Source organism: Apodemus sylvaticus, chromosome 11, assembly GCF_947179515.1.
Source record: "Apodemus sylvaticus chromosome 11, mApoSyl1.1, whole genome shotgun sequence".
Lineage (NCBI taxonomy): Eukaryota > Metazoa > Chordata > Mammalia > Rodentia > Muridae > Apodemus > Apodemus sylvaticus.
In genome coordinates, this window is record NC_067482.1 from 18,925,588 (window position 1) to 18,949,948 (window position 24,361).

The 24,361-nt window shown below is 40.6% G+C and overlaps 1 protein-coding gene across 1 annotated transcript; it reads right to left on the bottom strand.

Moving 5' to 3' along the window:
- Nucleotides 1–594: 594 nt before the first annotated feature.
- On the bottom strand, nucleotides 595–18,564 carry Afp (alpha fetoprotein). The gene is made up of 15 exons (XM_052198895.1): nucleotides 18,462–18,564; nucleotides 17,747–17,798; nucleotides 16,715–16,832; nucleotides 13,316–13,527; nucleotides 12,417–12,549; nucleotides 11,396–11,493; nucleotides 9,960–10,089; nucleotides 8,073–8,287; nucleotides 5,817–5,949; nucleotides 5,111–5,208; nucleotides 4,456–4,594; nucleotides 2,694–2,917; nucleotides 1,526–1,658; nucleotides 977–1,031; nucleotides 595–660 (listed from the first exon to the last, which is right to left on the bottom strand). The coding sequence occupies exons 1-14, from the start codon at nucleotides 18,562–18,564 to the stop codon at nucleotides 987–989; spliced, it is 1,833 nt and encodes a 610-aa protein (XP_052054855.1). The 3' UTR covers nucleotides 595–660; nucleotides 977–986.
- Nucleotides 18,565–24,361: the final 5,797 nt, after the last annotated feature.

Consider the following 24,361-nt stretch of genomic DNA (forward strand, 5'->3'; position numbering starts at 1 on the left):
AGCCAAAATTTAGACAGCTCAGGGAGTCTTGTGGAAGAGTTTCGGGAAGGATTGAGGGACCTGGAGTGCATAGGAACTCCACAGGAAGACAACAGAGTCAACTAACATAGACCCTTAGGGGCTCCCCAGAGACTGAACCATCAACCAAAGAGCGTACATGGGTTGGGCCTAGGTGCCCCTGTAGCAGATGTACAGTTTGATCTTCATGCAGGTCTCCCAACAACTGGAGTAGGGACTGTCCCTGATTCTGTTGCCTGCCTGTAGATCCTGTTCCCCTAACTGGGTTGCTTTGCTGGGCCTCTGTGGGAAAGGATGTGCACAGTCCTGCAGTGACTTGATGTGCTGGGTGGGTTGGTACCCAGGGGGGCCTCCCGCTTCAAAGAGGCGGAGTGGAAGGGGGTGGGGAGAGGGGCCACACAAGGTAGGGACTGGCAAGGAGCTGAGATCCAGAGGTAAAGTGAATGAAAAAATAAATGGAAAAAAACTATTTTTTTAAATAAATAAGCAGACTAGGAGAAGAAAAATAGTGGAAAAGTCTTTATTCCTAAGGTATAGAAATCTCACATGAAGATTTCACCATGTTGTTAAAGTACTGTCAGTTACAATTAAACCCAAAGGCTCACACCAAAGCGTCAACACATTTTTCGTCCTCTCTTCCTTCTGCAATATAAAAAGAAAATAGTCTATATTATTAATTAAGTAGAAATAGAAGGCATTTATGTATTTATTTATTTATTCATACATTCATTCATTCATTTTTGTTAAAAGGAGCATAGGAAAGCCTTCTGATGGCATTTTCTGAAGCTTTTGAAATCTCCCAAAATTTTGTTTTAGTGTTTTACGAATGAACCTTCTTTATTACATTATATTCATTTTAGAGAAAATTAATGATACATCTTAGAATCATCACTATATTGATGGATGTGACGAGAAAATCAACATCATTATATAGCTTGGACTGAATTTTTTTTCTTACCTGGAGATCTTTAAACCCCCAAAGCATCACGAGTTTTGGAAATCAACTTTGGACCCTGGAAGTCAAGAACATAAACAGATGCTGAGATAAAGAGACAGAGGACTATGTCAGTCAGACATCAACTCAGACGGTTCTTTATCTCCACTGTGGGCGTGCGGAGGTATGTTCTTAAGTGAGGTCAGGAGTATTTCACACAAATATTCTCCTAATATCTTGGCCATTGAATTAATACACTAACTAGTGAATTCCTTTGATCCATTTCATGGAAGTCAATTAACGTCAGCTCAGAAACAGTGTGTTATCATCAGTTATTTATATGTTTAATCATTCTATTAGGAAATAAATCAAAATTACTGGTTCTCTTAATATGGAATAAATTTTTAATTCTCCCTAATACTTAGAAAAATATTATTTTTTAAGCCCCATACGATTTTCAAAAAGTTTAAATTTGTCATTCTTTCAAGTTACGGATTTGTAGGATCGTATTTCTGCTCTTTACTGCAGGATACGCCACACCAAGACTTTGGGGAATGAGATGTTCGTACGCACCTCTTCTGCGAAACAGTCTTCTTTATTCTGGGCTTTGCAACACTTCTCCAAAAAGCCAGAGAAATCGGCGGTGACAGCCGCATGCTGCTCCTGTGTTATTTCAGGCTTTTGCTTCACCAGGTTAATGAGAAGCCTGTGGATTAGAACAAAAGAAAATATAGGAGAGTCTGCCGTGCAGAATGGCACTTTCCCAGAACTTTTTTAGTAGAACATTTTCAGAACCCTAGCAGCCATCCTCAGCCATCTCTCCTTCCGTTCGTTGCCAAGGTTAGCCCTCACACTTTTCATCAGAAAGAACGAGGCTGGAAGCATGCCAAGCCACTGGGCTGCCCTGGTGTAGGTTACCGAGGAGACACTGTGTCAGGACTCTATGTGCCTTTATGGAGAGGGAACTGTGCAACGGCCTTGCTTGCCTGCATTGTCCTTGCCTCTTTGCCCCTCTGCAGTGTTGTTATCCATAGCTTACCCTGAGGAACACTGGCTGGCTGTAATACTCTTAGCAGTGATTGTGTGTTGGAGTTAAAATTGGCAAAGCCATCAAAAAGCTTGGGGAAGGAAGCACCATTCTTATTATCTCTTGAAACACACCTCTGACTGGGGTGAAGAAAACTGGGAGGATGGGCCTCCCAATGAGGAAAACTCATGTACAAAGCCAGTGAGTATTAAATTTAAATTAAAATACATGGATATTTAAGAACATAAGTTCCCCTGGCTTCACCCCATTACTATTACAGAATGTCTCCTTATGAATGGTGTGTTTATTTCTTTAAAAAAAAGAACATGGTTGAGTCAGATATAATTATACTGCTTATAGATGCAATCACCCATTTCCTATCATTAAAAGTACCCAGACTCTCTACAAAGATCTCTCCTAATTTTTCAAAATATATCATTCACTTTTCTTTCTACTCACAAATATGTTGCAATTGTTACGACAGGGACAATTTTTCATAGCCAGAAAATTGTCTGCCTCAGTGAATGTTTTTCAAACTAACTCCCTCCATAAGGTTGTGTGAAAACTCAAACAGAACTGATTTTAAAGAGACCGATAAATGTTTTGAGGGTAGCAACGTTCTAGTGAACACAGAAGTTCTCAACATGTAAGGCAGAGTCTCAGCTCTTCCCTCAATGTTGGTCTTCTCCATGACAGGAAAGATCAACGTCTTACTCTTGTTTCATGGTCTGTAGGGCTTTGCCCTGAGCTTGGCACAGATCCTTGTGGAAGATGAACTTGTCTTCAGAGAATGGTGGAGGGACATAGGTTTCATCCCTCAGAAAGCTGGTGATGCATAGCCTCCTGTTGGAATACGAGGAGCTGCAGCAGTGGTTGATACCAGAGTTCACAGGGTGTGCTTCATGGCGTAGACACAAGTGTCCAATGAAGATGTCGGCCTGGTTGAAAGAATGAGAAAGGGGCAGGGAGACAAAATTAGCTACCAAGCTGGTTCATATTTCCAGAGAAGAAGGTTTATGGGACATATGGGGAGGGGGGATCTGGGAAAGGGGAAATCATTTGGAATGTAAACAAAGAATATAGAAAATAAAAATATTAAAATGAAAAAAAAAAACAAAAGAAATCTCATGTGGTGACTCCCAAAGTCTAGGAGCTTATCACTATTACAACAGGAAATTTTTCTGTGCAATATGATTGCCTTAATAACAATACATGATGGACTGTGCTGTTTACCCACTTGCTTGGTATAAAACTTAGTATGTAGTGACAGATGTTGACACACAAGATGTTGAGAAAAGACCTTTAGCTATCTGAAATACGCTTCTGATTGTAGACAGACTTTCCAAAAGGAAAACTATTTCCATCTTACTGAGTAGAAATCAGTTGGTAGCTTGTTTTCTGTGTGTATATGGTTGAGTTTTCCTTTTATTTAAATATCTATTTTATTTTAGATCATTTGTAATTTGGGGTTGGTATGTGCAGGTGAGTGTGGGTCTCTGTGGAAGCCAGAGACATCAACTCTCCATGGAAAGGTGTTTGAGAGACATTTTCAGTGGGTGCTAAGAACCGAACTTGGGTCCTCAACAGGAGTGTCTAAGCCATCCCTTCAACCCTTGCATTTGCATTTTGATATCAAGAATTCCTTTCTGAAAGTTAGAATAGGGCAAATCTACCTTGGCAATTTTTTCTACAGATACACATACACAAAACTAGTAGAAAATAGATGTGTGTGTGTGTGTGTGTGTGTGTGTCTGTGTGTGTGTGTGTGTTTAAAGCTTTCATATAGATCCTCTCAATTCCCCGTACTTCAAAGATATCAATTTTAAACACCAAGTTATAGATTTTAATGATTGTTACAATGTTGTGTGTGTGCTACCCTCAGGTTAAGCCTGGTTGCATCCTTGGGTTACCTAATCTAAATAACCCTTCATAATGGTTCTGGTTTTTTTTATTCTTAAATATCAAATGCAAGCAGTTCGAGCTTAGCAGCAGAAGCCCCCTCTCAGTGAGACATGAAGATTAAGGGGGTGACTATCTAGAACAGGGATCTTATTCCTGTATTTGCTTGGAAACAAACTACCCCAAATAGCACTATAATGATAAGACTGGTCTGCAAAAGGCAGAACTCTTAAGTGTGGCTAAAATAAGATGACTAATTGAGATCTACTAGAAGTGAAATTTTTGCTTTTTCTTCCCAATATAAAAGTGAGAATTTAGAGAATAAGAAGCAATGAGTTGGATAATATATTGGCTATTATCCTTCCTGTGTATAAAGTTTGCCTTTATGTTGTTGATTAAAGCCTCTGCCTTTCCCCTAGGCAAACCATGGAGAAACAGCTCTCCCATACACTCTCCACATGAACTTACTGAAGAGACCAAGGGACGCCACCTCCACACAGGTTTCCACTATTTCTCCTAGATGGAGATCTGAAACAGCTCCAAGTTAAACAGAACGGAAATGCAACCTGACACTCACCATTCCCTCGCCACAACCGGACCATTTCTCCTTACTGAGCTGGCAGCACGTGGCGGCAATGCTCACCATCTTCCCGGTTAGGTCAATCAGCTCGGCTGAGGTCATCTGAGGGGCTTTCTGTGTGTAACCGATGAGGAACCTTGAAGAAGCATTTTTACCACATCAACATGAGTGTTCACCCCTTCCTCCTCCTCTAGGACCTACTTCCGGTGTCAGAAGACATGAGGCACGTGGCCCCACAATGCGAAGTGTTTATTCTGCTAATCACTCCATATACCCCAACCCCATCTTCCCCACGTGCCACTATGGGTTGCAAATTGCTCCGCAGACTGGTTTTTTCCCAACCTTAGCACTTCCTTGATTTCAACCATGAACTTTGGGTGTTGGAACATTGACAGACCAAGAACAGAATGGATAACTCTTCTGCAAAAATCTACAAAGTTTGGGGATATTAATATTAAATTAAATATTAATATTAAAATTAACATTAATATTTAACGGGGGATGACCTGGGAGAAATCATGTAATCACATTTATACTGACTTCGATCCAATTGGGGATGGTTGTAAGAGTAGCAGTGCCTTGAGACTTTAAATTTATGTTTCCTTCACCTATTAGTAATTTTAAATTACTGAAAACATTTCAGAAAACATACAAATTTTGTAATTGATAGTCTCCAAGCTTCTGGTAGAGATCACAGCTTTGATTGGCCAGTGCCTGGCTCTCTTCGATGTGTTTTTGCAATTCTTCTTCCTAAAAATACAGACATTATTACATGCATTACTCTCTCTTCCCAGACACACAATTTTCTATATGCCAGTATTTTATTATATTATAAAACCAATCTTGGAAGGCTTTATGAAATATTGAAGATGTTAATGTGTGACTGTTTAGAATTAAAACAAATGAACTCTTGAGAATATAATCACTGGACAGAAGATTTTGCCTTCCTGAAGCTGGAAAATATGAATATTATATCTATCCTATTCATCATAGTGCTTTTAACTAACAGTTTTATTTCTTACATAAGCCATTGATTACTAGTTAGAATAATTAATTAGTTTTGAGATTACTAGTTCATAAGTATAATGCTAGTTAACTAGCATTTTAATTTTTTTTTCATTATCCGGTGGGGAGCATTGCCAAAGGGCATGTGTGGGTGCCACTCAAACATTGTGGAGTGGAGTTCTTTTTCTTGGACATTTACACGGTACCCAAAGATCTGGCTCAGGTCCCCAGGCTCACACAACAGGTACCATTACCTACTAAGCCTTCTCACTCACTGGCCTACAAACCGTATTTTCAAAGGCTTCTATCAATGCAGTTTTACAGATTATCCCCCAAATTCTAGTGCCACCTACCAGATTGTCCTGACATGTAGGTGGATTTCCAGACTGGGAACACTTCTCCAATATTTCCTGGTATGTTTTAGCAATTCTTAGAATGACTGAGACAGGAAGGTTGGGGTGAGTTCTTGAATATTCATGAAGAAAGCTTAAATATGTAGGAAAAATATCATGTTATTAGAACTAAGACAAAATTACACTATTAATTCTCTAATCATTCCTATATAACAGTCAGAGCATACAGACATTAAAAATCAAATAGTAAGTGAAGCAGAAAGACAAACATAATTTGAAATCATCCAGTAAAATGTCCTTTTGTGAAATCATGACATTTGCCAGAAATACATGGAACTGGAAATCATTAAATGAATAAGCCAGGCTCAGACAAACTCTGCATGTTTTCTCTCATATACGGAACCTAGGTATAAATTCATGCAGGCATGTAAGTGAAATTATTTTTAATTAATGAACAGCAATACAAATATACCACTTTGTTTTGTGTCTCTGACATTTCAGTTGCAAGATTTCCATTCATTCATGCAACAAATATGTTTTCAGAGTGTATATGGTATGCTAAAATCGCTTTAAACTGTGAGGAGCCAATATCATGTAAGAGAAAATAACTCCCCTCCCCGAGGCATGTGCCGTAAGGAGGCAGATGCAAGCTTCAAAGGGTCATCCTCTTTGATAGTGATAAATCAATGAAGAACAATAAGAAAGATGGAGGATAGGAAGAGAAGCGACACCCAAAGATGAAGGGACACTAATTCAGCTTATGGTCAAGCACAGTGCCTTTGGCTGAGGGATAGAGCAGCCAAGGTGTGAGTGACTGAAGGTGTGAGTGATGGGGTTGGAGGAAACCATTCTCAGCAGAGACAATGTCTCCTGCAAGCATCCTTTCCACTGAAGGCCTGTTTCTGTGAAGCGAACTGTTAGCTCTCTCCCATGTGTATGCATATATAAGAGTAGAGTAGAGATAGGTCTTTAATATTAATTGTGCTCTAAGGTCCTAGGTGGGAGTAGCTTTTTCTTCTACCACCAATAAAACGCCTAGATGTGTCTCCTAAATCTAGTCTTTGCTTTAGTTTGTATAACTTTATTCAGCAGTGCAGATGATGTGTGAATACTTGATTTTAATGCAACAGAAGAGCCACATCTTTTGGGAATATTGGAGAGAAAATTGAGCCATTATTTCCATTGCTGCATTAGCATCAGACTCAGATTAGGAAAGGCCCTTGGAAATCATTAAGCATGATATCCTAAGAGCTGCACAAATCCCTCTTCTACTAGAGTCCATAGAAACATACAAGAAAAAAAAAAGTATTAACGTGACTGTTGGCTTCTAATGCTTAAAGGCAAATAGAATGAACACATGCCTATTGACTATAGTACAGAAACCTACCATTGTCCAAATGTCTCTAAACAGGTTTTCATTTCTTAAAAATTCTACAAATATCAAGCAATCTGTTTCAGTGAAAGAATTATTATCTGGCTCTACCTATTGAGTTATATTTAGGGGGATATTTAATTTTTTTCTTTTCTGAAGCTTGTATTACAAGTCATATTCATGGGTCTGGAGAGATGGCTCAGAGGTTAAGAGCACTGGCTGCTCTTCTGAAGGTCCTGAGTTCAAATCCCAGTCAACCACATGGTGGCTCATAATCCCAGCAACCACATGGTGGCTCATAATCATCCGTAAGATACCTACAGTGTACTTACATATAATAAATAAACAAATCTTTAAAAAAAACAAGTTATATTCATGAGCATAGTATTTATCTACTATTACTAGAGGGGACATGTTTGCCACAGCACTCATGTGTTATTCAAGGACCACTTTTAGAAATTGGTTCAATCACGCCACATCAGTTTGCTTGGGTTGAACCCAGATAGTCAGGCGTGTGTGGCATTTACCCACTGACTGAGCCGACTTGGCAGCCTACGCTCTCTTTCTTACAAAAATACATAAATTATCGTTGAAAGTTCATGGTGATTTTCATATGAGATATTTAAACAGAATGGCTTGCTTCATTTCGGAGACAATATAAAACAAAATATAGATTCATAAGCCAGCCAATTCATAGTGGTAATTGTGGGATCTTCATCACGCTACAGTAGATCTCATCCCCAGGTACAAGTTCTATGCTTACATCTCCTGGGTGTCACAGCATCTTGACAGACAGCCTCAGCTGAGCCAGAAAACCATAGTTACCACTCCCAACCTCATACTGGTCTTTTTCATTGCAAACGGACGTCTACAGGGCGTGTTACCTTGCCATGAACATGATTTTTTCCTCTGGAGAAAACTGGGTGAAATTTCTGTCTCCCAAAAACTTGCTTGGATTCAGAGATAAACCTTCAGGTGTGACGCCATTTTCTGCATGGATTATGCAAAAGCCGAGCTCGATTGTGGGCAATTTGCAGCACTCTGCTATTTGGCTTGACAGCATATCTTGTTGAGAACATATGTATGTCATGACTTTTTCCTGAAATGGGTAAAGTAAAATATAAATCTCAAAGATGTATCCTTTAAGGTGGGAACTTTAGAGTCCGGAAAGGAAGAAAAAGAAGAAATAAACGGAAAGATGAAAAGAAAGAGCAGGGGTCAGTGAGGTTTCTCACCTCATCTCTCCTTTTCTCTGTTTACCTATCCTTCCCTCTTTGTTCTGCTCATCTTTGCTTTTCCTCATTGCTTGCCGATTTGTTCGAGTCCTCTTTGCACGGCTTTCATCTAAGCCCTGCTTTCTATTTTAGTAAACGTCTTCAAGATAGGAAGGAAGTCTGTTGCTTAAAGCAGACTGCAGCTTTTTATTGTTACTGACATTTTCCAATGTGCAATATTCGCAGCTGACATTCTATCTCGCTTTCCCTTCCGCCTTGATCACAAGGATCTGCAGTGACGCACTCTGCCCTCCAGAGGGCAGTCAAGAAGACGAACGAACTGGCTGTGCAAAATCCTATAGACAACATTGTCTCTGCTCAGGGATGTGCATTCTGAACAGTGACCTTTGAGAACTATCATTCAATTGGCAAAGCCTTCCGGTAAAGTACTGAAATTATTTTTCCACTCAATGAAAACGTAGCTACGAGCAAAAGTTAAACGCTAATTTTTAAACTATAAAAAAAAATAAAAAATAAAAATAAAATCGTCAATTACCAACCGAGAAAGCTGACCTCAAAGAAAAACAAAGTAAATTTTGCGGATATTCCTAATGGGCTAATGAATTCCTAATGTGCATGAGAAAATAAGTAATAAAATCCATACTTTGGGATTCACCCACTCCTCACAGCAGGGGCGCCCTAATGCTGGCCTAATGCCTACTCTGTCCCCAGGGAGCCGCTGACACCTGCTGACTCCCCTCACTCCCTCTACAAAGAATGACACTGGGGTATGTTGAAGTGAGTCGTTCCTGCCCTTGTTTTGAAAATCATTTGAGCCTGTAACAACTGAAAAAAAATTTTAAGTAGTCCTTGTTGTCACAGGGATGAAAGGGGGAGTAATTTGGTATATACAGACCTTTCATTTGATATCTAGAAAGCTCAGGATTAGCCCAAATTAGCCATGTCATGTATATTACCAGTTCTTATATAATCTGTTGCTAAAAGCTTGAGGCTTTAATTCTTTAATATCCCTTTAATCACACACCTCTGCTTGGCAATAAATAGACATTTTCCCCTCGTGCAACAGTTTCTTGCATTATTTTTACTTATAAGTCTGTCATTAGACTATGACAGAATCCTTCAGTGTGCCCGACACTGCCCCGTAGAATGGTAAACAAAAGACAATCTATAACTTCAAGAAGGCCATTTCTTATCTCTCCCATTAAACTATACCTTCTTTGATGCCAGTTTATAAGTTTTCCTGACAAGGCACTCACTGAAAACCAGCAGCTAGTTAGCTAGTGGGAGAAATGCACTGTATTTCAGTCAAATGAAGAACTGAATATGCCTTAGCCCCATGGAAAGGGGCAGGTATTGCTAATGCCTGAGGTGAGACCCGAAAGCAGTCATGGTGTAGCTTAAATTTTACTCTTAGGAAGTCTGTAAGTTCACTGCACCCCAGCCAAGCCAGGCACAGTGAAATATTAAGTGAGACAAAGCCAAAAGGGAGAGAGCGAGCGAGCGAGCGAGCGAGCGAGGGAGAGAGCAAGTGCCTACCCCGTCCTGCAGGCACTCCATGGCGTTTCCTTGGCAGCATTCCTCATGAATGTGGGCTACATCTAGGGCCAGCTTCCGAATCTCAGTAAAATTTGCTTTGGTAAACTTCTGACTTAGCTTAATAATGATTCTGGAAGAGGAAAAATTTTTTTAAAAAAGTCCTGTTTATCAGGATGAAATCGCATTGTCAGTAGAGTATCTGGGGAGTTACCTCCAACCAGAAAGAACAGACAAGTGTTCTTTTAAAAGAAAAGGAAACACTTCTAAGGTCTCATCAGCTTCTGCCCCGAAAAGGCACACGAGCTCTGTAGATTGAGGGCTGGGCCCTCAAATAATTTGGAAGTAATTTGTAGCTTCCGGAAGACTTTCTAGAAACTCAAGATAAATGCTGTCCTTGCTTGTCCATCCCTGACCCTGAGCGTTTGGGATTTTTGTTACAGACACAGAGGCACTTGGTTGTAATTCCAGCACACCGGAAGTGGAGGTGGTTGAATCCGGAGCGCAAGTCTAGCTTGAACTACCAGATTCTGCCTCAAAGAGGAAAATGTACACTTTTATTAAAGAATAAATGATTAAGACGTGGGAACATTCTTTGAGAATAACACTTGCTTCTCATCTCACAGAAATAAATACGTAGGAGAAATCAGGGAGCGTACAGATGCCCGCATCAAGGGAAGGAAAGAAGTGGCATCAGACTTGGCATCAGAGACCAAGGCACGAGACCACGGCAGAAGGAAATATAAAATGAAGCGGCCGGAGTTCAAGGGTAGGGGGTGACCGTGCAAGGACCCTGCTTCTTTGAATAAATGGTTGAGTCTTTGCTCCTGCATAGTTTGGGAATAACTGTGGAGCGTACGGCTTTTCTTGCCGATAGATACGTTATACAGTTTCTGTCATTGTGTCTTCTATTTTACCATTAAGACAGATTTGTAAAGTGCTATGTGAAATGATGAAGTTTCTAATAGAATCGGGAGGTAATCGTAGGATAAGTCCGACCTCTTCCAGAAGGAAGACGCAGCCAGTACCTAGGTTTCACAGCACTTAGGACCATCTGATCAACCTCCACTGGCTTCTAAACTTGTTGCCTCATGGGAATATTTTACAGAGAAGCAACAATTGACACAATGGGGTTGGTTGGCAAGCCTGGTTAAGAAGAAGACTTTCTTGTTGGGCTACAAGTCTGAGAAACCTCTCCATGAAGGCTGACCTACTTTGTGGAAGAGCTGGGAAGTACGGTCTAGTGGGCGGTATGATTTGAGTGCGGACAGAGACTGAAGTGTCTAGAACAGACAAACAATAAAAACCCTAAAATTCTCCCTTGAGTACCATCCCGGCGAGGCTCTTATAAGCAGCAAATGGCAAATTGATCTGCGGGGGCCGTTCTGATCCTGCTACATTGAGCCTATCTGATTGCCTCTTCAGAAGCTTACACTTACGTGGCCTGGAGGTTTCGGGATCCAAATTTCCTTATCACTGCACATACATGCTCATTCAGCATGCTTCCTTCTCTTAATTCCTTTGCAATCAATGCTCTCTAGAAGCAGAAGAAGTGAGGTGTTAAGAAAACCCATCTATTCTCTCTAAGACCTAAGAACTAGAAAAGCTCAGTACAGATGACACCTGAAAGTGTAAAATAGCTTCTACTAAGCTTAGAACTCTGGACGTGTAAGCCTGTTGTTCTATTGAAAAATAGACTTTGGATTAATTCTTATCTATATATGCCTGAGATCTCTTTAAGATTCTTCAAAACAGTACATCATAATTTTGATACTGGGACCACATGGACAACTGCGCCTGTCCAGTCTCCAGGCAAACTAAAGCCTGTTGGCTCCTGCTCGTTAAAACAAAAACAAAAAACAAAGAAAAAGAAAAGTTGTGCTACAATCGTGATTCTTAGGAGTTTGGGCCTCCTAGGGGCTATATAACAAGTCTGTCTCAAAAAGCCAAGTAAAACGAGTCAACAAAAGCCAGAAGCTGTAATATGCTCCATTTTGTGGACACACGAACAACCCCACCCGTTTCCAGCTTCTAGTGTTCTTTCCACTTGTCAAATACCCATAGGCTGGTTACTCTGTATCAGTGTTGTTTTCTGCTCTAAAGGAGAGGGGGACAACACCATCACCCTAACAGGCTTGCAGCTACTAAATTACCTCCTCTGAGTCCATACATTGATGTTACCTCCGCTCTCTCTAAAAAGGCTGATTCATGAAACCTCAAAATACACAGGTTTTTACTTCAAGCCTAAACTTGTACCTTACTATTATGGGTATTGTTTCTAACTATATAGAGAAAGTGAAATTTCATTGATAATTTAAAAACCAAGTAAAAAGGACTCTCATTTAGGATGAGAAAGAAGATGGGAGTCTCTACAGGAGGCGCATTTCCACCTTTAATTCTGTGTCCCCGAGCCATAGCTAGACCCCCATTTAGTTTGAGATAGCTTCACGAAGATACCACCTTGGTCTGGAAGCATTCCTGCATGTTGTCGTCTTTGCAGCACGCTGGAACCACTTTGTCATACTGAGCAGCCAAGGAGAGAATGGCAGGGGCATACAGGAAAGGGTTCCTCCGTGACACATCGTAGATGAACCTGTGGGATGGACGACACTTGGAGATTTGCAAACAAATCTCCAAACAAATGAATGGACCGGACCGAGGCAGCCTTGAACTGAGCTCTGGAATTTATTTAAGGATCAGGGTCACAGCAAAAGCGACAGAGCCCAATGGACTTTTTCTTTACTGTGCTGTTATGGGGAAACATGAATGCTTTTTTCAGATGCTGTGGAAAAGTCCCTTTAAAGGTGAGAAAGAGCTATGTGCCCAGAGGCTGAAGGATCAGAGGCTGAATCTGCATGCAGCCTGTTCTGAATCTCCCAGCCTGTGCCTCACAGGATGTCACGTCTACCCTCGCCAGCAAAGAGGACGCGACACCAGGGAGTTTCTTCCTTCTTATGGTTTATTCAGGAAACCTTGAATTTAGCTTATTTCTTCTTTTGGCGGCCCCGGGCTCTCTCCCAGCTTGACCTTATATAGCCTACTCAGCCCCGTCTGCCAAGGGAGATAACCAGCCGCTTCCTCATTGGTGAACTAAGTGAGTTCTTCATTAGCATGTAAGTGTGATAAGGAATACAGCACACTGCGCATGTACTAAAGTAATTTACTACCAGGGAGCTGCATGTGGCCAGCGTCATCTTGTAATAGAGATGAACAAAAGGTGGCTCACTACAACAGGAGCCGCTGAGGGGTTCTTTACACAGACCTCAGCAGACACACTCTGTCTCCATTTCCTACTTGTACACATTGGAGTGCACGGGGTGGACTGCAGAAGCACTGACTGCCCACTGGATGGTCCTTACCTGTTCATGAACATCGCCCTGTTTTCTTCATACGCTTTGCAACTCTCTGCAGGTTCTGGAAACTGGAAGGGTGGGACAGAGGCTGGAGAAGTCTTCTTGCGTGCCAGGAGACACTGGTGCCTTTCTGCCCCGCTTTGGCTGCAGCAGTCTGACAATCCGTACTTGTTAGAGATTTCCGTCTCGTGGCAAATTTCATCCATAAACACAGATAGCTGAGAAAAGAAAAGTCTTATTGTGAATGAAAGGCAACTATGTAACTCCACTGGAACTAGTCTGTAAAGTCTTCTAATGTCCAAAATGAGACCAGTAAATTGAGAAAGATCCCCATACACATTCAGGATATTTCCCTTCAGTCTGATGTGAGGATTTTCTTTGGTAGCTTTTAGTGTGAAGGACTTATATCTGTTGGGTAGCACACATTCTGTGGGTGAGATATAACTATTTTAAAAGTAAAAGGGGTTATGGAGTAGTTTATCTGTCCTATCTTGTTTTAAAAGTGAATTTAACTCTTTTATTTCATGAAAAACTTGGCCCCAAGATAATAGAAACTTTCTTCTTTTTGCATAATCATTGTATTATATATACTCATTCCTTTTCACCTTCTAACAACACGACAATAGTCGAAAACCGGATGTTATTTTCAGTTAAAAATAAGAGGGTTCAAATATAAAACCACCCTTCATTAGTCATAATTACCAATTTAGCGACAGTATTTTAAAATGCTTTCTTCCTTAGTACCTAAATTCACTGAGATTTGGACAAGACCAGTATTTTGAAGGATGTCATCCATCTTAGGAAAGTATTTAACCATTATAATTGCTAATATTTTAAAAATCTTGACAGTCTTACTTAAGACTCTGATTCTGTATATCCACCTTCAACTTGTGATGGTCTCTAAGAGGATGAGATAGTGTCTCTTCCTGATGCGGCCATGGCTAGCCTGAAACTCACTATGTAAATTAGACTGGTCCCAAATTCAGATCCCCTTGCCTCAGCCTCCCAAGCCCTGAGGTCACAGAGGCACATCACCATGTCAACCTTTTTAAATAAACCTTTTGAATCTGTAGTGACAAACCACACCATATGCAACATTACCCTGAACATCAACTGAATAACAAAGGTGAAATAAGTGCTTTGGACATAATTTATACAAGCCTTTTTAACTGACTAACAAAGAATGACTAAAACTAGCATACGGACCAGAGATTCTTATTAACTCATACATTTTAGAGCTGGAAGCATCTGAACTTGCCTTCTTACTGGCTAGACTTTATAATTCCAGAAGGGGGTGTGTAAGCTGCCGAGGGAGAAACGTCATCTAATTGACAGGCTCACCCAGCTGCAAACCCTATGAGCTACAATTAGGCCTGGTATATCCATTGTGACAAGAGCAGCATAAATTCATGAGAGTGGCAAACAGTCCTCGCTGACAAGGTGTCACTCAGGCCTGGCATTGCAAGCTGGGCCAAGAACCTGTGGCTGAGTGTGGTATAGCCCCTAAGAGCGAAGCTATTTCTTTTTATTTTATTGAATGGACACAGTACCAGATTGCCTTCTACACACAGAGAGGCAGAGCTTTGTGAAATCCTGAGTCCTCATCCCAGAAGGCTCTACTTGCAGGGGATGGTGATGAATACAGAGATTCACAAAATACAGAATACAGAATACATGGCCAAAATAGAGAAGTAGTCATGCCCCAAATGAGGCATCTACAGAGAGGAGAGGTTCTCTCCCTTCAAGAATCAGGGTCCATAGGAGGAGAGGGGAGAAAAGATTTTAAGGGTCAGAGATTGCAGGAAAACTGCAGCGGAAAAAAAAAAGTTTTCATACACGACAGGTCAATTGCACACACGGGATATCAATGGCTGTGGTTGTCTGCACAAGACCTTCATAAAATCAAGCTAGTCAAAATGCCTGCATGGATGGGGAGGGGTCACAAAGCCACGCCCTTGCAGAGGAGTGACTGGCAGTTGCTGGCTGCTGGGAGAAAAAGAGCAGGCTTTCTTCAGGCTGCAGCCCTTGGCACATGCGTCATTGGAAGGCTCTGTGCCCATGCACATATTGCAAGCACTAAGTAGACTACATAAGTTAAAAAAAAAAAACAGCGATAACAATGTAGCAGTGGGAGCAGACTGGGGGAGTTATAAGGGGCTAGGGAGGTGGCCTTGATTAAAATACTTTTACTAAAGTCTCAAAGAATACATTTTAGCATTTTTGTCAAAGGAGATCTTCTACACATAACATTTTGTCTACTTCAGCTCCACTGTGACAGAGCTCTGGCGTATTTGTTCCCATGCTTAAACAACGCCAACAAGTATAAAGTTCATTTCTGTACAGGAGTAAACTAAAGAATAATAGCTTTTTGTATCAAGCTTCTATACTAGGACAACTGGCTACTTCAACTTGATTGTTTTTTCTGAAGTTCTGACTTACCTGGATATCAGACATTGGTGCTCCTGTCCCTGTATGCACCATATCCAACAACCCGAATAACCTGCTGCCGGCCTCACACCCACCATGCTCTGCTGGACAGTGTGAGTACCTTGCTAAGGACCGAACTCTGGAGCCAGAAAAAGAAGACTTCATCTAATCCTCAGGGCTACCAAACTATAGTTCCCCAAAGGAGTGATTTTTCCCTGTGCCTAAAAAGTTTTCTCCATGGGAAAATTATCCTCAACCTTACAGGATTATCATAGAGATTTAATTAATCAGTCAATTCATTAAATTATTATTGTATAATATATTATATAAAATTATAACCATATAGCAAATATGGATTGTTCATATATAATTTGTAATATATGACATATAATATGTGTAATATGTCTCCATATATAAAATAATATATAATAAATATGCTATGTGATGTAATATATGTATAAAATATATAAATATTATAATGTAATAAATTAACATTTATAAATGAGCTAGGGATTCTGATGATAAGATGCAGCCAAGTTCTCCTAGTTGACTGGACAGACTTTCTGTGGACAGCACCTTCCACGCCGGGCTTTGATGATCAATGGTTTGCAGTGATCCCTAAAATGCTGTTAGCCACACTGTCTGCCTAAGAGGCGATATACTGCTATTCATCACCAACATAAATCTCCATGGCATCTCTGAACAGATCTAAAGCCGCCCTGTAATAGCAGATATGAAAGTTCAAAAAAGAGAGTGTGCCCATGGTCACTCAGATAATCTTACTCTGGAGCCTTCACTATGAAGTCGCGCTATTCTCAGCTCCTTTAAGCAGCCGCTCGCTTGGCCACAGTGCTGCTGTTCGGGATTCCAGAACTCATAGAGAACTCTGCCTTCAGAAAATCCAACTTCCTGGCATCTTCTCTTCTGCAGCCTAAATTTTGGTTAAGCGTCAATGTGGCTTTCTCTGTATTCACTTACCTTGTTTTCTGAACACCAGTCGCCAGTGTTTTTCATTGTAGCCAACACATCGCTCGTCATTTTGTTCACTTCCTGCTCGGTGGCTCCCTGAACAAACTGGGTTATGGTGATGGTAGCTCTGAAACGAGACGACGTGCAGAGGCTCGAGGACCAGACCCAGTCACGATTGTCTTTCAACTACAGCTTTGTCTGTTGGTGGCTTTTCGCTCTGATCTATTTAGAAGGGACCCCTTTGCTAAAGGTCTATGGGAAACTGGGTTCTAGCCACTCAGAGGGAAATGTCACCCTTCTTTCTGTCATCTTCACCTGTAAATACAGGTGCAAGTCTTAAAAGTCAAAATAAATAGATTTCCCTAAAATGTACTTCCTCTTTTTTGGATCACTGCTCACTGAGCATATATACCTTGGAAGGCCTATATTCTTTATACTATTTTTCTTACTTAATTTAAGCAAGGGTGAAGTCATTGGACCTTCAATTGTGTTTGCTCCCTGAATGACTGAACCCCAGTCCTAGATGGTGCTAGTCCCAGGTTGACTCAAAGTGGTACGTGTCCAGATTTCTGCAGGTAGACATCACCAGTAGCACACACATTTAAATTCCTTACCGTAAATTTCAAGTAAGTAGAACTGAGACCATATTTAAAGGAATAAGCTATTCTCCACAAATAACAAAAATAAAAAATGTTTTACTCCCTATGACTTGATCTTAAAGAGTTTACAGATAAGCATGCTGCCGTATCTTCCTATTGGTTCTGGTAAGACACATTCTTGAGCCCATGCAAAGCTGCAGAGAAATTAATTTTCAGTTTTGAAAATCTGATTTGGCTTGTTTTGTGGATTTCCAGGCAAAGTCAAGGCTAAGATCTATAGCACTGACCCAAGTTAAACATTTTGCGTATCAGTTTGATACTCAGCATAAGTGAAGCCTTAAAATTATCCAATTTGCTCCTGTAATTTAAAAACTTATATTCAGTTACCTAGACCTATCTTTGCAGGCCATTTCTGCAACACATTTATGGAAGCAAAACTTACATGTTACGCATATTCTTCTCGGTCAAGCACTGGGAAGAATCTAACGTGGAAGCTGGAAAGAAAGCAGTTTTGACAAGTGATGATTTCAGTTGGGAAAGCCATCATTGTCGAATCTAAACACAAACCATAAATTTTAGAACTGCGGAGTTATTAGGAACCACCTGTCCAGACATCTTAATTTTACACTTGGGAAAACTAAAAAAATTAAGGAGCAAAGTTAACCAGAATGATCAGCTGCAGACCTAACACTAATCCTCATATTTCAGGTTCCCCTACTATCTGGCTCCCTAATAGTGTAATATTCACACTGGTTTAATTTAGTAGACTTTCGACATAATTATGCTACAGTTGGCCTGTTCACGTTAAGGCTTTCCAGAGAGTCAAATAATTAGCACTTTTAAAAATATCGAGAATAAAAACATTATTTCTGTCAACTCAAAGGAACTAGACAATTAATACCAAAAAAAAAAAAAAAAAAAAAAAAAGCTGAGCATGGACCACACCAAATATTGTGTTGAACACTGACTGCTGTTATTTTATAAGCCTCTTACATAAAGTTCCATTTATCCTTCATCTAAATCTATCCACCAGTTAAATATTCCTTGTCTTCAACAGTACATATAATGCCTAAATCAAGATACCTGGAGACGCAAATGTTGGAATTTCAAAGAATTTTGTTATAGGAAACTAGCTCCCAAGACACAAAGCATCTTACCTATTCCAAACTCATGTTTGTGCTCTGCTTTGGATCCGGCCAAACTGAGCAGGAGAATGAAGGAAAAGGAGAGCCTCCACTTCATGACTGCTGGGCACTCCATCGCAAGCAGTGCTGGAAGCCGAATGCTGCCGACAGTCCTGCTCGAGGTCTTTTATATCCTGTTTAAGGGATGTCTGTTAACTAGTAACCATCAGTGAGCAAACACATTACCTTATTTCCTTACATTGAAGTTAGGCAATTTGCCAATAATTAACAGCACAGGGGTCACTGGTATCATGTGCTCAAGGACAAAGACCACTTTAGAGTGGAAAAAAAAATCTTGCAAATGCTGAAAATGTTCTTCACCATCTAAACTGTTCAACTAGATAATTTCTCCTAAGCTGAAGAATAATTTATTTCAACGTAAAACATTGATATAGCCATAAAGAAAAGATAGCCGGCTTACTATGTAACTCCAAATACATCAATTCTTTTTTAAGAAAGATAATAAAATGTGTAGTACATGCTAGGCACAGAACTTTACTAACTCAGAATTATCCACTTATTACTTAGCTCAAAACCATCCATTAGCCAAGTGGATTTATTTTATTTAGTGTATTGTGGTTTAACATAGAAAACTTACAGCACAAAACCTGATGAACCAATTCCCATTCTAATTTTATGTGCCAAAGAATAATTCTGTACGTATGTCACAGGTACATGAGTCAGCTGCAACATCCTCTCAGGCCAAGATGATGATGCTAATACTAACAGGCACTGATATGCTTCTGACCCCAAGAGTGCTTCATCTCATACCTTTACCCTTGATGTCATAGAGTCTATGATAGTTTTATTTCTCTACACATTACAGTTAACAGAAAACTTTTAAAAATTCCCAGTGCATATCTAAACTATAACTCAGACTTTGGCATGTCAGAATCTGTGTGTCTAGAGGTCCAGACATGTTTGCTAAGACTTCATATGTGGTTGAGTTTATTTTTATATTTTTTAATTCATTCTTTAAATTTTTTTTTATGTGCTTCAGTGGTTTGGTTGAATATATGTCTGTGCACTATGTTTGTGCCTGTTTTCTGAAGAGGTCAGAAGAGGGTGTTGGATCCCCTGGAACTAGAGTTAGAGATGGCTGTGAGCTACCACGTGGGCATTGAAAATTGAACCCAGGTCCTCTGGAAGAGCAGAAAATGCCCTTAACTGCTGAGCCATCTTCAGAGCCTGTGAGTTGCTATTTTAAAGATGTGATTATAAAAACAAATGACTTACACTAGAAAATAAAGTGTACTCATAAAATGGAGAGAAATAGTACTATCAAACCAAGTTTGTAGGGTATATTGAATGCAATGGAAAGAGTCTCATAATATATTAGCAATAGAAAATGGGGAAAACAAACACACAGTATGACCATATTTTCAGACTGTACCTGCACTTCTTTCTGTCCTCAAAATAAAATGTAGACAAGAGCACAGCAATGGCAGACCAGAGTTTAAACATTAGCTTTCTAGATTGCAAGCGAAATCCCTCTCTCTCCCCTTCTACCCCAACTCACTGAATAAAATAACAACAAATGATTTAAATACACCGAGTACACTATACACTATGCATAGCATATCAAGTGTCAAGACAGGACCCAACACTTGCTGAGTGGCTAGCGAATGTATTTATCCAATGACAAGATTTAAAGTGAAATAAGAGTTTCCATTTTATTTAGGTTACTTGGCTTGTCAATCATTTGGATGGTTGGTTTATGACAGGCTGGCTTTGAGTTCTTGATTTTCCTAACTCAGCCTCCTGGGGCCATGATTAGAGGTGTGCTATGCCTCTCCTTGACCATTCTAAGACCTTCCTACCTATACAGATCCTAGTTCAAGATTTATGCTAGTATGTGTGTAATCTGCAAAGCCAAGTGTCTGTTTTCATCATCTTTTCAGAAAGGCTGGATGAATCATGTGTAAATATGATAATACTTAAAACTATGAATATATATGCATACATACATATACACATAAAACTACAGATAATATGTATACATTAAGATAGAGGCATGTTATATCAGCCACCAATTCTTTGGCATGCTTCTACACCTAAACCAGAAGGAACAGCCCAGATCAGCCCAGGGTCTGCAGGATTTGTGTCATCCTTAATTCCTTTCTGTACTCTGCCTTGTGGGGAGATCTCCGCAATCCCAAAGCATGTGATCAGAAAGGTACACAGGGTCACAGTTAAACATGAACGTATGGCGACTGGGTTTGAATTTTGCCCTCTCCGTTATCTACCGCATGACTTTGTGTGAGATCTCTAATACCATCTGCAAACAACCCTAAGCCCACGTGTGCTATTGCTCAAAGCTTTGTCACAAACTCTGAGCTCACACCACATACCTCTCATAGCTCTATGTCTGGTTCTATTTGTAACTTCCTGAGCCCATGTAACCCCTCAGAAGCAATATGGCTAAACAAACTGGACTTTAGTATACGAAAGGCTCTCCCCTTGACTATTCAAACTGTCAGCCAGGTGACAAAAACTCAAACCAGCTTTATTCTCAATATATTCATCTATGAAGTTATGAAAAATTAATACCCTTTTAGTAATTGAAGGTGAGATAAACTAGTAAGAAGAATAGGGCCTGCCACAGAGAAGAACTCAACAGATGAGGGTTTTATTTATTCGTTCAACAAAAAAATATAAAGTGTGCATTGAGATGCTGTTCGCTGAAGGGAAATCAGCAATAAGAATTAGGCGGTGCCCCAGGGTAGGGGGAATGCCAGGACCGGGGAGCGGGAGTGGGTGGGTTGGCGAGCAGGGGGAGGGAGAATGGGATAGGGTGTTTTCAGAGGGGAAACCAAAGAAGAGGATAACATTTGAAATTTAAATAAAGAAAATATCGAACTGAGACCACATCTCATAGGGTGGACCAATGAGTGTATCCACTATATTCAAATTGTATGATGGTTGTTGTGCTTTGTGGGAGGAGAAAAGCTCCTAGCATCTTTGTACGGGTGAGGTATTTTCGGAGGAAGTCACGTTTCAAAGAGACTGGAAGAAGTGGTGGTAGGTAGGTTAAATAAGGAGGCTTCACTCGAGGGATGGAAAAGGCAGTGAAAGGCACACTGATGGAGAGAAGAGCATATTTCAGTGAGAAGAAAGGCGATGTCTGTGGAACACAGAATTCAGAAACGGCAGGATTCCGCAGACTGTAGCACACTGAGTTTGTGTGAGACCCTGGGTTCACCTCGCCATGACACAAAAATCTGGCACGTACTCATGGCAGTCAGAAGACCACCCCGTAGACACTGTTCTCTCTTTCCACTCTTCTGCGAGCTCCAGGATGGAGCCCAGGTTGTTGAGCTTACAAAGCTAACTACTTCACCCATCGCCAACCTGATAGGGGGAGTGTTTTCAATGAGGCTGGCAGAGGCTGTATCTTAAAGGCCTCGACATGCTCCCACTTTATCTGAGGACAATGGGAGGAGCACAAAGGGGAGCTAATTAAAAAAAATGATTGTCCTTTGAAAAATGTCTCTGCCACTGTCACAGAACAGACCAACTAAGAACCTGCTGCAGTATGTCGTCTAATAAGCCACATGGGTGGAATCATTGCTGGTAGGAAATGAGAAATACATATAAAATTACATAATATGAATGAAGTATTTCAACTTCCTATGATAAATTTTAATCAATTTAAAAACTGATTTAAAAGCTGAGAGAGAAAGACTGAGACTGATACAGAGACAGAGACTGGTTTACTCCAATGGTTCTGGTTAGTATGTAGTGACTTAATGTAGCCCAAGCTTGCTTTTCACTCCCAGGAATATTGTGGGTGCAACACCCTGATTTGCAGGTTGAAGAAGTTGACAGGCATTGACTTATTGTTTTCTATCTCCAGAACCACACAGAGGGGGTGGACATTGGTTTTTCTCCAGCTTATCCAGGGTTAGTATAGCCATGGGAGAGAGGCTGTGTGGTAAAGCAGAACCAGAGACAGCAGATGCCACAAGAAGAGATAAAGAGAAGCTTTGAACCACAGTTTGTGTGCCGACCGCAAACAGTGCTAAGCCTTGCTGTGCCGTTGCTCAAAGCTTGGTCCTAAGTACAGAGTTCACAGCAAACACTTTCCGGTTGCTCTGATTCTTGCTCTGTTGACTTTTTCCATACATCCTTGAATCTTCCCAGGTGCAATGTGACCTGGTAAACTGAACTCTGCCATCAAAAAGATGTTAATCTTGCTTGTGCTCATCACTAGTCATATGACATTCAGCGAACAATTTAATATGACTGAGTCTAGATTTTATCATTTATATCACAAAAGTAATGCTTCTCAAGTGTACTTTCATGTGGCGGTGGGATGGTGTATCATAAATGCTGGGCAGCTGCAAATATTTCGTAAAAGATGAGAGTAAATATTGCCATTCTTAGGACTGGCATATATAGAATGTATAGTTGGACTGCACATGTGAGTTGGCAGAAAGTGACTTTCACTCTTTCAGGATCTCTCTCTCTCTCTCTCTCTCTCTCTCTCTCTCTCTCTCTCTCTCTCTCTCTCTCTCTCTCTCTCTCTCCCTCTTTGTGTGTGTGTGTGTGTGTGTGTGTGTTCCTGAAAGCATAGTTCTTACATTTCTCGTACCTTACCCATCAGTGCTTATAACAGCTTTCCACTACTCTTCAAGGTATAGATCATACAACTGTCTGTGGGTGTTTCCAAGTGCTTACTAAAGAAGGCCCCCCACTGACAACTTCTAACAGTCTTTAGATTGTTTTCTCATGCAACTTCCTATGTGCCCTTAAATCCTCGTCTTCTGTGAGGCATCTGACTCTTCCCAGATGATTAACTTCTTAAATGTACCATGGTGCTTAGCACATTTGAAACACAGCGTAATCTTTACAAAGGGAAATCAAATGTCATCGAATCAAATGGTAGTCAGAATTTATGCCCTCAAATGAATGATGACACACCTCTCACTAACACCTCTGGTAACAGAATGTTAGTGAAATAGTCATGTGTTATCTAATCTCGGGCTGGGACTCCACAGGCACAAGAACATATTGTGAATGGGATGGAATCTAGCAAGTTTCGAGGAAGCCAATGCTTGTCATCTTCAGATTTTAAAATGATCCCTGCAAAGCAGACCCACTCCGACTGTAAGGAGTGTTTCAGTCCACTATGACCCTCCTTCCTCTGAAGATTTTGTTATACTTACCCTATCATCCTGTTGTCTGTGGGCAGAAAACAGACTCGTGGCTAATACAGTCTCCACATCACTGGGAACTCAAGGATTAAGAGGGCAGCTCACACTTCGCCTGACATTTTCTTCCCCGTTCCCTGATGCTGCTAAACTCTCTTTACTTATGCATGTGTCTTGAGCCTGTAGGTGAGGACCCTCCCCACACTTTCTCAGGGAACCCCTGACATATGATTACATCAAGGGACTAGAAGTCAAACATGGAAAGATGTTTCCACTGTGTGTGAAGATGTGTGAGGGCCATCAGAGTGCTCATGACAAGCCTAACCAATGTCTTCTCTACTGGTTTCTCCCTTGGTCTCTTCACATCTAGCCCCAGATGTCACGTAACTGTCCTGTTGGTTGGTTTCTGTAAACTCTCCCTCTTCTGTTTAGTTTGAACTGATCTAGGAGAAAATGCTTTACTCTCCACATTTGCTGTGACCATGTTTTGTCCAAAGGAAAATCAAAATGGGGAAAGTGGGCTGTTTTCCTTCATCAAAGGAATTTTATCTTTGGATCTTTGGTGTTTAGGGGAGAAAATATTTTTTCTTCCCCCACACAGGAACAAACTAAAAGGGTTCAGAGACAAATTGGGCAACCGAGCTGCCTGTCGAACTTAAAAGGACAGAAATATGTCAAAGTCAATAAAGGTGCACTCGGACATCGATATAGGTCAAGCAG